The sequence below is a fragment of the Chelon labrosus genome (assembly GCF_963514085.1).
Source record: "Chelon labrosus genome assembly, chromosome: 11".
NCBI classification, from domain to species: Eukaryota; Metazoa; Chordata; class Actinopteri; order Mugiliformes; family Mugilidae; genus Chelon; species Chelon labrosus.
Genome location: NC_140344.1, coordinates 26007422 through 26022475, shown reverse-complemented (window position 1 = coordinate 26022475; position 15054 = coordinate 26007422). Strand labels below are relative to the sequence as shown.

Below are 15054 nucleotides of genomic sequence, written 5' to 3'. Positions count from 1 at the left end.
CCCCTCCCAACCTCTTCCCTTTTCTTCCTATATTTCTGTCTGGTGCCCGCCATCTGTCATGCGTTGTCTTTTTCCTCCGTACCCCACCCCTCCCTTTCTCCCCGACTCATTTTCACTCCCTCAATCCAATTCGAGGAGTTTTATTGGCATCATAAGATGAATTTTACTGTCGCTCCATCTCTCTTTCTGGAACATTTGTCTTCCTATCACTAATTTTACACTTTTAACGCTGCCCCACAAAGCTCTACCGCGGTCAGTCCACGGTGTGCGTCCACTGCACTCCATCACATCGATATTGGAGTCAAGGACGTGTATTCTTTATCGCCTCGCTCGTGAAATGGGCAGGGGGAAACTGAATGCTACTCATCCCACCACGGAGGCTGTGTGTAAAGAAAGAGCCGGTCCAATAAAATGTCTTAAAAGTTGCTTTACAGAAGGAGGCGGCCTTGAGGTGACATTTATGCATGCAGTGACACCAAGTGGAAAAACCCTGTAACAGGTCTAAAACATCAGTAACTACAAGTGAAACTTTTTAAATGCATACCTTAAAATGAAGCCAGATTTTGTTTTTTCATAATCAAATCAAAACGGAACCATGTGTGTGCACATGGATAAACACAACATGCGGTTTAGTTCTAGTTATATATGCTATTAGAGTGGAGGAGCAGTGAAGTGGCTTGGATTCTATCTGTCTATGTGTCTGCACTGAATTAAGTGTCTTGGTGGATCCCCGAAAGGAGGCCAGGGGTCCCAGTAAAAGCCCACCACATAAAGGGACGACAGAATTCACCATAAACCGTAATAATTATTAGCTCCATATCAAATGTTTGCAGAAAGTTGTAGCTGTGACGCACAGATTATCTCAGAAGTGGTTACTTGAGGCGTGATCATATCAACTGAGGGTCAGACAAGAGTCAGGCTATGTGGAGCTGCTCTCGTCGGAACTTCCCTCCCAGACTTTCTACTGCTTTCTTTCTTTATACCACATAAGAGGTCAGCACTCAGAGGTCAGGAGGAGACACTTAAATCTGTGTCCAGGAAATGACGGTGAGGACTTAATGTGGTCGAAACAAGCTCAGGGAGGTCGTTCTGTCTCTCCAGAAAAAAAAAAAAGAAAGAAAAAACAAGAAAAGAAAAAAGAACTGTAGGGTGGAAGAGAGGGGAGATGCGTCCAGTTAGACACAGACAGGTAGAGGTGCGCAGGAAGTTGAAGGATTCGGCCTTCAAAATAAGATCGAACTGGTGACTTATGAATGGTTTGTTTTGCAATGTTAAAAAACATGAATACAGGCTGGTGAAAACTATTGTTGGATTCGTAATGCATGGTCCCATACTTACGTGTCAATATCAAAACAAATTCATTAGTTTCATTTATCCCTTTATAAATTGTACTGGAATTTTCTTAGTTGGCCCCTGTTCAAGTGCACACTTAATAAACTTAAAAAACCTAGAATTACTTTTCATTTTATTCACTTTATTTATTTACCATAAAGATTTCTGCATCTTTGTGGTAATTTTACATCTTGTTACAGTCAATTTAAGTCTCTTCTTGGTCATTTGCCATCTCTCTGTGCCAATTCTGCATCTCTGTGGTCATTTTGCATGCCTTTGTTGTATATTTATTTTTATTTTTTACATCATTTGACATTTATGTCACTTTATGGTCATTGCATATATCCCTCATTTTGTGTCTCATTTTATTTTTATTTTTTTTACCTCTTTGTGGTCACTTTTTAAATCTCTTTATGGCCATTTCATATCTTGGTGGTCATTGTGTGTCTCGAAATGATCATCTTTTATTTGCATCAATTTATAGTTGTTTTGCATCTTTGCGTGGCCATTTTATATCTTTGAGTTCAATATGTGTCACTTAATGGTCATTTTACATCTATATTACATCTGCTTGTTGTTGTTTTGTGTCTCCTTGTGGGCATGTTATGTCTTTATATACTCACTGTACAATAACCCTGGTTTGGTGTATTTATTATCCTATATTTTATGTGTACAGATTCAGATTTATTTTATTTTTATTTTATTTTATTTTATTTTATTTTATTTCACTTATTTAAGCTGCTTCTGTACTAGAGAGAAAAGTTGCCGGATTCAAATTCCTTGTATGTGTACATACTTGGCCATTAAAGCTGATTCTGATTCTGATTCTGAGTCATTTTGCGTCTATTTGCGGTAATTTAATGTCTCTTTATGATAATTTTACATTTCACTGTGAACAGTTTGTGACTTTTAAAGTTAATTTTGTGCACCATAATTATTCCAATTCATCGGTGTGAGGAGGACTAGCTACTAAACAAAAAATAAAGGATTGAAGGTTTAGATGGTGTTTTATTTTGAAAGTCTAAACCGGAACAGCAGCGCTACATCCTGTCTCTGGTGGTGAGGAGGAGGTCCTGACCGAAAAACACCGACCAGAAAAAAAGAAAACGAAGAAGAAAAAGTAACGGTCTGGGATTGGGGGCAGCTATTATTATTTTTTTGTAGTTCTCTCTTCACACTTTTTAACAACGTAGAATAAAATAAAAACAACACGCTGACAGAGGCCGCGGCGGATTTAAGTTGTTTGTCCTCGGGAGTGAAGTTGGGAAACTTACGAGGTGAAAATGGAGAGCCCAGCTGAGTGAGAGTGGGGTGAGGAGGCTGGGTTTGGCACCAAAAAAAAAAAGTTGGGAGTCCTGCCCTGCTGCTAGCAGGCTAGTTAGCATGCTAAGACAACTTCGCTGTCTCGGATGAGTTAAGAGGTGAGATTAAAAGTCACTTTTTACACTTTTACACTCAGAGTTGTTTGAGAAACTTTCCAGAAACTGCCTCAATCTTAACACATTTTGATTTTTAAACTGTTAAAGTAGTTTTTGCTGCGGAAAAAACACTAACATGAGTAAGGCCTGAACTTTTTTTTTCTTTTTTTTTTTTTTTTTTTAAACCTCAAGTAAGTTGCATGTGGAGTTTTTTAAATAAATGTATTAAGATGTATATTTTTGATGGATGTCTCCTGTTATCATTTGTCACCAGAGCGTGCACATTACAAGCAGAAAACTTGCTCATGAAGGAGACATCCAACTCTGATATTAGTGACCATCTGTGACAGTGCAGTTATTTCTCGACAAGCCTTTCTCTGTTTCACTGGCCACGATAAAACATGTCTGGGTGATTTTATTATTCTTATATGTTGGCGGAAACTCTTCACAATATGGCCTCGTCACGGCAAACCCCGTGTCCTAAAATGCTGCCCATAAGGCCTAAATATTAATAGGTTGCTGCTGTCGTGGTGGCGTTTAGTACAAATACAAACTTGGATTCATATTTCTTCTTGTGCTTTTGCATTTCACAGCTTCCCTCCGCCGTTCTCCAGCCTGTCATTCTCCCGGGGAGCTGCTTTTGCTGTGGCAAGACCGCTGCCGACATTGCAGCTTTTCCCCAATGGATCGAAGCGTCGTTGACAATCAGATTTTCTGCAGAAGTTCTGCATGAGTCCCGAGGATAACTTTCCCTTAAAGGCATCCCGTGCTTTTGTTTTGTTTCAGAGAAGCTGGATGCTCGGGGCCAACCACTCATTCCCCTGCCCTGTTTAATATTTCTTCTGCATATTACACTATCCGGGTATCCTTGGTACCTTCCTCAAGGGGTTTGATGTACCTTCTGTCAACTGAACCTTTTGTAGAGACCTCATAAATCTCCCTAGCCATTCGTTTTTGTTCTTCGAGGATCCATACTGACTGTCATGGTGTTTTCTATGCATATTACACTATCTCAGTATCCTTCGTACGTTCCTCAAGTGGTTTGCGGGGCCAGCTGGCAACCAACCCTTTGGTAAAGGCCAGATTTTTTGTGCTGTGAGGATCCATACTGACTCTACTTGTGATATTTTTTCTGCATATTACACTATCTGCGTATCCTGGTACGTTCGTTAAGGGGTTTGAGGTACCACGTCTCAACTGAACCTTTGGTACAGACCTTGCTTGGAGGATCCATACCGACTGTCATGGTATTTTTTCTGCCTATTACACAACCTGATATGGGACCTTAGTACGTTCCTCAAGAGGCTTGAGCTACCGCCTTCCCGCCGACTCTCTGGTAAAGCAGCAACAAAGGACAAACGCTACTTTGTCGACGGAGTTTGGACGCAGCGTTTGCTCAAAATGTATTCATGAACTCTGGGGAGTTTCTAAACTGGACTCCGTTTGTATTCAAGAACGGTGACTGCTGATGCCAGCTCATTGGGACTTGAGTGGGTGTAATCGGCTTTATTCATGAACCCTTTGTCTCGGTCTGGGTGCAGCCTGGATGTCGGACGTCCTGAGTGTGTCGAAACAGCTGTTGCGGTGATGAGGCAGGGCTCTCGGTGGCCTGTGTGGCTGGCTGGGCAGTGGCCCAAGGTGATGTGATGAGATGGGGTGCCGGAACAGTAAGGTCCTCCCTGAGCCTCCAGGGGATGTTCAATTGGACCTGGTCAAAAAGGTCAGTGAAGGACATTGTAACTGCTAAGAAAAGTATTGTTACCGGAACAGATACGGTATTATTACTGCTGCAGTAGTACAGTTAATGTTGTGGATTAATATTGATGTATTTATAATATCTAGTCATAGAACTATATTCATTAAGAGCTGCCAGATGGTTTTCCCAGACATCGGTTAGTTGTAGTCAATATAATTTGACAAAATAATGGATAATGCTACATTTCTGATCTCTAAAAACTAAACGTTACCCAGCAATCTGTAGTGATAAATGTCAAATTGGGATATATTAGCTTATTAGATGTTTTAAACTCTTAAATGTCCATTTTTTTGGCATAAAGGTTTGGTTCTAGTCTAGCAGGTATGCATGCCTTTAAGTACACAATCAAATCACAGCTACCCCACTTGTGGTGCATTCCTCTAGACCACAGCTTGGGCACAGTAATGAACAAAATAACACATAACATCTGTTAGATGTGATAAATCACTCAATCAGTGGATAGAGAAAGTGAATTACATATCTGAAAACCCCTTTTTCAGTGTTAATACTAACATGTGCAGTATCGTAACCTCCTCAAGCGTAACCTTTCTCGGATTTTCAGTGTGTGTTGTGCAAAAGTGTCTAGTGTTTTTAGCTAGGGGTAATAAAATTGTCACCTGCAGACTAAAACATGTACTTTTTAAACTTTTTAAACCCCCAGATAGACAGGAAATACCCCAAAAACGTGTCGGTCCTGGTGTCATCATTAAGGATACTTATTTTGCCCCCCAACGGATCTTTTAAATATTCAGTATTGGCTGATCCGAGTCCCAGGCCGATCTTAAATAAACAAAAGTTCCCCTCGTAGATTTGACCCTAGCTAACCTCTACTAAAACTGAAGAGGAGGAAGACGGTTTGACGCTGCAGGGGTGTAGTTTTGGTTTATGGCAGACCTAAAACAAATAACTACAACAGATCAGGCTTGGCCGAAGCCCGATACCGATACGAGTAGTTTAAAACGATCAGGACATCCTAAGTCATCATGTATACGCTGGTAAAAATAACAGCTTCAGACTAAAAGCATGGAATCAACAATTGTTTTAGAGATGGAAGTCTGGAAGTTTAAATACTCAAGACAACCTATCAGTTAGAAATCTACTTCTTTTAATCTGATCTTTTATATTGTATTGTTAATCTGCTCTTGTGTTTATTTTGCATCTGGAATAAACAGAGTTCCTATATCTTTCAGGTTGATCCTCCCCAACCTCCTCAGACAGATATCTATAAGCACTTCATACGAGGGGATGGCACTGGAAGCAAGACGGGCGTGGCCGGTGGAGGGGCAGGCGACAAGGCGGACTACGCTTCCCCATATCAGGCCCAGGCCCAAGCTGCCACTCCCACCGCTTCAGCCCAGCCCCCTAAGGACCCGTCCGAGCTGTCGGACCCTCAGCGGAAGAAGGTGGCAAAATACAGAGCCAAGTTTGACCCCCGCGTCACGGCCAAGTACGACATCAAAGCTCTGATAGGCCGCGGGAGCTTTAGCCGGGTCGTGCGGGTGGAGCACAAGAGCACCCGGCAGCCGTACGCCATCAAGATGATCGAGACCCGGTACCGGGAGGGGAGAGAGGTGTGCGAGTCAGAGCTGTGCGTCCTGCGTCGGGTTCGCCACACGAATATAATCCAGCTGATGGAGGTGTTTGAGACGGCGGAGCGCGTCTACATGGTGATGGAGCTGGCCACTGGGGGAGAGCTCTTCGACCGGATCATCGCCCGCGGCTCCTTCACAGAGCGGGACGCCACCCGGGTTCTGCAGATGGTGCTGGATGGCGTCAAGTATCTTCACACTTTGGGGATAACTCACCGGGACCTGAAGCCGGAGAACTTGCTCTACTACCACCCCGGGGCCGACTCCAAGATCATCATCACCGACTTCGGTTTGGCCAGCAGCAGGAAGAAGGGAGACGAGTGTTTGATGAAGACGACCTGTGGCACGCCGGAGTACATCGCCCCTGAGATCCTGGTGAGGAAGCCCTATACGAACGCCGTGGACATGTGGGCGCTGGGAGTCATATCCTACATCCTGCTGAGCGGAACCATGCCCTTCGAGGACGACAACCGCATGAGGCTCTACCGGCAGATCCTCAAGGGGAAGTACAGCTTCTCTGGAGAGGTGAGGACTTGGATCTGTTGCTTCAGTCCTGCGCTGCCATATTTGGAGCAAATTCCTCCCTCTGCAGGAGGCTCTTTCAACACATTTCCAAGAAGTTCACAGCTTTTCTTGTGGTGTTTTTAACCCAGATTCCCACATTTTCAAACTCTTAACCCTTCACTCACCTTTCCGAGCTCCAAATCTCTCACTCCACCTGCACCCCTTACCTTTTATATTGCTTTGCTGGCTCTCATTTATTTATCTTCTCTTAAGTCAATATGCCCTCCCTCGTTGTGTGTGCGCACAATAATTTATGCTCTATCCGTGTGTGTGTGTGTGTGTGTGTGTGTGTGTCGCTGCAAGAATGCTGAGTAGTCTGTTCCCTTTGTTTCATCGTGTGGGATGTTAATGTTGCCCGTGAGTTTTTCAAAAAGGCCCTGGGTTAATGTTTGCCCCACATACAGCGACTCCTGCGCAAATAACCGCTGAGTAGTTTTGTAATATTTAATGAGAAGCAAATCAATCATCTCAGGTTTTTTTTGCTAGGGATTCATCCAGATTTTAACTTCTTCAGCATCCGACAGGTCAGAGAAGAGGAACTCTTATAACTTCTATGTAGCCAGTACTTTAAGCTGAGGTCTGCAAATAGTGACGCATTTGTCCTTGGAATTAGTTAAGAGAATTGATCATTATGCGCTTTTTTTTGGGGGGGGGGGGGGTGATGCAGTGGGTGTTGAGGAGAGTTTCCAGGCTTTGTTGTCACATAAAAGGCTGAAAGTTTTAAAAAATGAATGTGATGCCCCGTGAGAGCCACAACAGAGCCTCTGTTGTCTTTCAACAGTAGTACAGACTAGGATTTAAAAATTGATGTTTCCTTCAAGAATATTCACAACATTTATGCGTTGGGAATAACAACATAATTTGCAATAACGGCTTTTTCGAGCAGCAGAAACGAGCTGTAAACACTACGGTTATAGAGTTCAGTCTTTGAAGTGAGCAAAAAGTTGACTGTCTACCTATCTAAGGGCTGTGACACAGTGGCCCAGGCAGTCACTGAGCATACGTGACCCAAGTCTTGCAGGTGTGTTGGCACCAGTTGGCACCAGTTGGACCCCTTCCAGCAGCTTTCATGCCGATTTAACATATAAGCAAACGACTCTAATCACTTTCATATCTTCGTCTCACATGAAAATTCAAATCCGCACATATTTTCACAACAACATGATCATCTGGAATGAATAGACTGCAGACCAGGGATGTCAAACTCATTTTAGTTCATTGGCCACATACAGCCCAATTAGGTCTCAGGCGGGACGGACCAGTAACATAGTTTAGTTACCTACAAATAACGAGAACCCCAAATGTTTCCCTTTGTTTTAGTGCAAAGAAACGTTATGAAAATTTTAACATTAAATGAACTATCCCAGAGGTCTTCAACAGGGGGTCCGTGACCCCTAGGGGCTCCGCAGAGGTACTGCAGGGGGGGTTGCATTTTTTTTTTGTATTCCCCAATGCAAATTTAAATGTCTTTAAATACACATAAACATAAGTAGGTGGTCCCTGCTCCATCTCTCCTTCAGTTTGGGGGTCCTTGGCCTGGAAAACGTTGAAGATCCCTGAACTATCCTTTTTGCAAGTGTTGCTGTTATGGCCGCAACTCTTACTAAAACGGTGCAACCCCTAGTGGCCAAATTTGGATTAGTGGTTACTTTTGTTGAAAAATAGCAGTAAATGTCTAATTTTTGGCTTTTTGAAAATTCATCCCACTGGGCCCAGATTGGACCCTATGGCTGGCCAGTTTTGGCCTGACCAGAGGTTGCGCTAGACTTTTTCGTTGTCTGTCATTTTGACTGACAAGGTCATAAAAATCCTGTCATAACCTATTTTTACCTGTCACTTTAATTTTTTAAAACAATAATAAAGACATATTCAATAGCATTTAATTTTCATTAAAGTTTCATTAACTTTAAGTACTTTTTTCAGAACAGTATTGACTTTAAATGATAACAAAAAAAATAAATAAATAAAAAGTTTCGGCTTCCGACATGTCTTGTCCGTACTCGGAACGGGACTGCTAGCGAAAACAGCTCTTAGACGGTACCGTAGGGTTGAAGTGCTTCGGTGGTATGCAAATTCCATTTTGGTAGCCGTTAGCTACATAGACATAGACATATATACATATATATTGTATATCTGTGGTCTATGGTTAGCCGAGCTCTGACGTGTGCATCAGTGTAATCGGTGTACCAGGAAATCGTGCACCGACAAAAGTTCCGCGATGTTTGGAGCGCAAACTGCGATGAGAGACAAGAGCCAATTAATATGGTCACTCGCCACCAAGTGGTCAGAGGTGTGAATTGCAATCTGTCAAAATGACGGATGGCCTTCAGATTTTTCCATCACATTTAAAAAAAAAAAAACGGTTAATGACGTCAATGACCCTTATCTAGAATGAATAACCTGCAGACCAACTGCTTCACAGGAGGCCAGCTCCACACAACGGTTCGTAGCTCCTTCCATCCATCCCAGCTTCACCAAGCTTTTCAGGTTTCCCCTTTTTATATGACAAATACAATCTACTGCCACCTGCTGGTTTGGAGAGTAATTACCTTGTCTTTACAATGTGTTCAAGTGCAACTTTTTCAACTAGACACTGATAATCTGATGCAATGTTGTAGTTAGCATTATCTGCCGGTAGTGGAGTTGGTTTGGTGTTGCTGGGCCTTCACAGATACGAGGGAACATTAGCGTTCATTGCATTCACAGCTGCTAAATTCAGCTAGTTGTCTATCTGCTGTTAAAAAAGAATTGCTGGCCAGAAACCCCAAATTAAACTATAAATGGTTAAAAGACGGTTAAATGTTGGATGTTTGTGGGTTTTTCCACTATCAGCAACCCCTTCCATGTTTAAATACTGTTAGAATAATATTGGCTGTGGAAGAGTCTTAGTCATACTGGTCATGGTATATCTAAAACAAAGGCAGCTGGACTTGTTCCACCACTCATCTCAAGTGGCTCCGTCAGTTCTAAAGAAATAACATGGATTGCATGTACTTTAAAAGACTCCTGTGGAGTTTTCTGTTTATGTTTAAATTCAGTGTTCCCCTCAACAAAATACATTTTTTACGTAACCCTGAGGCCCTAATGTGTTTAAATGTCTCGTGTACGTCCGTGTTTTCTAACTCGCAGTCTTTTTTTCCTCCTTCCTTGCCTCTTCTCGTCAGTTGTTGTGTTTCTTGGCAGTTTGCAAAGTGAATCCTGATGTGGCTGTAAATTAAACAAAGCAGCGACCATCTTTGTAAAACTGTGGCTTGATGGAGATTGTGGTGGTCAGAGAGTTCAGAGCGTAAATCAGTGAGCTCAAGTGGCTCAAGAGGGAAGTTTGTACCGAACAGACTGTGGCTTTGGTTTAGCGTAGTGGGACGGCTGTAGCTTCACGTGAGTACGAGCTCGTGTGGAGAGTGGGAGCAGTTTCAGAGACCCGACTTCTATTCTCTCTAGAGTATTCTTATTATTTTCTTTAAGATAAGCTTGAAAAATCCCCGACATATCTTTTAAGAAAACCCCGTCCTGAACGGAGGAGCTGCGGTGGAGCAGGCCTGAATGCACCTCCCTTGGGGACATGGCTCTTTACAGCTGTGATAAATAACGTTCACATTTACAGCTGCAGTCCAGGAAGTAATCACAGCCCAGACATTGTTGTGGGTGGGGGAGAAATGTATGTCGAAGGGTTATATATGTGTCATGTATATTTAGCCAACAAGTGATTTACCTGCCCTGTGGGGTGGGGGTGGGGGTGGGGGGGTAGTTGTCAGCAATGATAGGAATGATATTCCCAATTCCTGTCAAAGGACGGGGGAAGAGTCTGACTCACTACCAGTCACTTGTAATAAATAGAGAGAGTCAGCTGCACTTATGACGAACATTTGCGGCTTCAAAGCGTGTTTGTTTAGACATGTTTTGGGAACGTGGAATTCCGTCCAAGTAGAGGACAATTAAATTATCATCAACTATCGATCCAAATTCTTAATTCGGATCAGAACAAATGAAATAACCAAACTTAAAGCCTGTGCTTCTGCTGCCATCTTGTGTCCGATGAACAAATCTCTGCAAAGAAACGACACTGGGTTCAGATTTAAATGATTTATCTAACAGAACTACGTCAGCTTATTCACTTCTTATTTGGGGAAAAAAAAAGAATAACAATGGCCTTTTGTTACCGCAACCTATTTGTATTTGAAATTAAAATTATCGTCTTCTATCAGGATTTACATAACCAATTGTTAAGCTTGAGTGAAGTTTGTCAAATGTAGAATCGGAAGGTTTCATTGGAGGGACTGATAATAATTGTGCTGCATATCTAGAGGAAAACCTATTTTGTCTTAAAAATGGAACTGATTTTAATTGATCAGTTAAGACATTTTTGGTTTTGCAAAGAATACGTAATAACTTTAATATTTTCCGGCAAATATTGCGATGCAGCACAATGTGTTGACCTGGCCTCCAAATTCACTAGATCCCAAACTGATCAAGTATCTGTGGGATGATCCACAGAGGCCCCTCCCCTCAAAGACCCCCCCCCCCCCCACTAACAACATTCCTGTTGCCAGACACCACAGAACACCCTCAGAAGACCCATGTCCATTCTCTGATGAGTCACCTAAACTGTCAAAAGATTGTGAAGCTGTTTCGTGTCGGTGTTTAATCTTAATTGTATTGCATTTGACAAAAAATAGGTCACGTTCCCCTTTTACAGAGGCGGCTGTGAGCCTGTCACGTTACATATCAGTATTCAGATGGGTCATTTGTTTTAGTTTTCTTGTTGGCTACAACGGCACCAAGGAAGGACATGATCTCAGAGACTGTGGTTGCTCTTAATAACTTCATACTTGGCTTAGTTTTAATGGGACCCACTAACAACATTTCTGTTGACAGACACCACAGGACACCCTCAGAAGGCCCATGTCCATTATCTCATGAGTCACAACTGTCTTGGAGGCACAAGGGAGACCTGCACGATATTAGGAAGGTGGTCATAATGTTATGTTCATGCACCCAGCTAATCAAAGTCTTTTCTTCCGTTTCTCCTTTCCAGCCGTGGCCAAGCGTGTCCAACCTGGCCAAAGACTTTGTGGAGCGCATTCTGACGGTGGACCCCAGCGAGCGGCTGACGGCCGGCCAGGCCCTCAAGCACCCGTGGATCGTCAGCATGGCGGCCTCCTCGTCCATGAAGAACCTCCAGCGCTGTATTTCTCAGAACCTCCTGAAGCGTGCGTCCTCGCGCTGCCACAGCACCAAGTCGGCCCAGTCCACGCGCTCCAGCCGCTCGACCAAATCCAACAAGGCTCGGCGGGTGCGAGAGAAGGAGCTGCGCGAGCTGAACCGTCGCTATCAGCAGCAGTACAACGGCTGACGCGGAGACTTGACAGCCGGCGACTGTGGCGACTTAATGACTGAACTTTTACGACGACTACCACCAAGTTGCTGCCAGTGTTAGAGGCCAAAAAAAAAAATGGCTTCAAGTCCCGAATTACTGCTTTAAAAACGATGACTAACTGAAATGTGCTTATAACAGCAAGATGTTGATAAGTAACTGCTTCCATTGAGTCAAAAAGACAAAGAAGTCATTGAACTCCCACGGCAGCCTGTCTCCTGATGAGAACACACGACACACCAGTAGAGTATCGTGCTGCAGCAGTTACAGCATCTCTCCATCCATTCCTTCACCTTTTATTTTTTTTTATTTTAGCAGATTCCACTCCTTTTCCTTGTGTTCCTTCAATTCCTGTGTTGCTACATATTTATTTATTATTGTTGACGTGATTATTAGTCTCCATTCAAATGGTCACTGGATAATGACCTTACCACACGGATCTGTTGAACAGAGTTCTGGATACTGACATTTCTAAGAAGAAAGGGATTCTTTTAAAAAACGAGGAGGGTGGGGGGAAACAAATCCCCTCTGTCGCTCATTTCTGATTGAAAATTGCTGTGAATTTATTATTGTACGAAATGTACAGACCTTGTCTTGAGATGTGGGTAAATCATATCACACTGCGACATAATCACACCATCGAAGGCCAAAATGAAGGCGTATTCTTTAATTATTATTTTTTTTGTCATTTCCAAGCTTATCTGATCTTGCCATTATTGCTCTGTTGATATTCCAAAACTGTCAAAAGATTGTGAAGCTGTTTTGCGTCGGTGTTTAATCTTAATTATATTGCATTTGACAAAAATAGGTCATGTTTCCCTTTTACAGAGGCGGCTGTGAGAATGTCACGTTACATAGCAGTATTCAAGTGGGTCATTTGTTTTAGTTTTCCAAGGAAGGGCAGGATCTCAGAGACTGTGGTTGCACCAGCTCCTAATAAGTTCATACTTGGCTCAGTTTTAATGGGACTGTACTAGAGGCCAAATTAAAAGAGGTTGCACCATTGGGTTACACCCAGTATCGATGGAAATGTTACGAACTGCTACCTTTTTGACATATCTGACATTGCTAATATGCAATCTATTTATAGTGAAGAGTTAGAGGTGAACAAAACACTGCTTAATAATAAAACTTAAAATTACATTCGACAAAAGTAACTCTAGATACTTTAAATTGTGTTATGCTAATCAAAGTAGACTAAAGGCCGTGTTCTGGCCTGGCATTAACACAAGTTCTGAGGGATCCAATCACAAGTGGGCAGCTTTAACTACAGGTGTGAACACAACCAAGATGCATTCAATTTAAGATACAATCTCAGACCACATTTGGACATGATCTGGTCCACTTGTGAACGTATCTTATCAGTAGCGCAAACACGCAATACGTCCTGGCCACATTGATGGACCACCTATTCAACCGACAGTTCTTGGTTATGAAACAACAGTAACTATTGTGGTCAATTGTTGCATGTTAAATTTAAGATACAATATCAGACTACATGTGGACATGGTGTGGTCCACTTTGTGACAGCATCTTATCGGCAGCGCAAACACGCAATGCATCCTGGCCACATTGATGGACCACCTATTCAACCGACAGTTCTTGGTTCTGAAACAACAGTAACTATTGTGATCAATTGTTGCATGTTAAAGTTAAGATACAATATCAGACCACATGTGGACATGGTGTGGTCCACTTGTGACCGCGTCTTATTGCCAGTGCAAACACGCAATGCGTCCTGGCCACATTGATGGACCACCTATTCAACCGACTTAAATGCTCGTTACATGCCACATTTTCCTTTTTACGAGTTCTTGGTTCTGAAACAACAGTAACTATTGTGATCAATTGTTGCATGTTAAATTTAAGATACAATATCAGACCACATTCGGACATCTTATTGGCAGCGCAAACACGCAATGCGTCCTGGCCACATTGATGGACCACCTATTCAACTGACAGTTCTTGGTTCTGAAACAACAGTAACTATTGTGATCAATTGTTGCATGTTAAAGTTAAGATAAGATATCAGACCACATTTGAACACGGTGTGGTCCACTTGTGACCGCGTCTTATTGCCGGTGCAAACATGCAATGCATCCCGGCCACATTGATGGACCACCTATTCAACCGACTTAAATGCTCATTACATTCCACATTTTTCTCTGTATGAGTTCTTGGTTCTGAAACAACAGTAACTATTGTGATCAATTGTTGCATGTTAAATTTAAGATACGATATCAGACCACATTTGGACATCTTATTGGCAGCGCAAACACGCAGTGTGTCCTTGGCCACATTGATGGACCACCTATTCAACTGACTTAAATGCTCGTTACATTCCAGATTTTCCTTTTTACGAGTTCTTGGTTCTGAAACAGCAGTAACTAATGTGACCAATTGCTGCATGTTAGCAAATGTTTGCGCAGTTTTTTTAATACCACCTAGTCTACTTTTGTTAGCATGACACTTTCTAATTTAAAGTGTTATTTTTGAGAAATGTTGTTTAAAATCCATTAAAAATCATGTTAGCGTTATCTGATTGTTAAAGGCTGCATGAAAAGTACTGACGCAAATATAACAAAAGGATTTTGATTCATCTTTTTTTCCATAAAACCAACTTTTAGAACTTGTATTACAGGTTGTGATGCTACAGTGTCCCAAGACGTTTTTAATGGTGTTGAAGCTAGCTGCTTAGTTAAACGTAGGGAGAACAGTGCAACCCACTTCTTAAGTCCTGCCGCCTTTCCTAACTATTCTGTGTTCCAACAACATCTGTAACCTGTTGGGTTTTTATCATCTGTGGTTGTTTGCGTTCAGGTTGCAGCAGGGTTAGAAGGAGAAATAGGAATAAACCCCACGGGACGCAATTCAGCTTTTGAGAACGACACCTTCGGCTTCAAAGCTAGCGGAGCAGATATTAGCTTGGAGAGGAGGGGAATTGGTTCCAGCCCGTTTCTTTAGCTGTCAACGTTTGCAAAGTACAGTGGCTTTGTGTTTGAACGGCCATTTAAGATGGAA

At 42.4% G+C, this 15054-nt stretch overlaps 1 protein-coding gene across 1 annotated transcript; it reads left to right on the top strand.

The window, feature by feature from the left end:
- Positions 1 to 2530: 2530 nt before the first annotated feature.
- pskh1 (protein serine kinase H1) lies at positions 2531 to 13596 on the top strand. Its single transcript, XM_084554753.1, has 4 exons — positions 2531 to 2753; positions 3344 to 4470; positions 5697 to 6620; positions 11695 to 13596. The coding sequence occupies exons 2-4, from the start codon at positions 4402 to 4404 to the stop codon at positions 12010 to 12012; spliced, it is 1311 nt and encodes a 436-aa protein (XP_084410879.1). The 5' UTR covers positions 2531 to 2753; positions 3344 to 4401; the 3' UTR covers positions 12013 to 13596.
- Positions 13597 to 15054: the final 1458 nt, after the last annotated feature.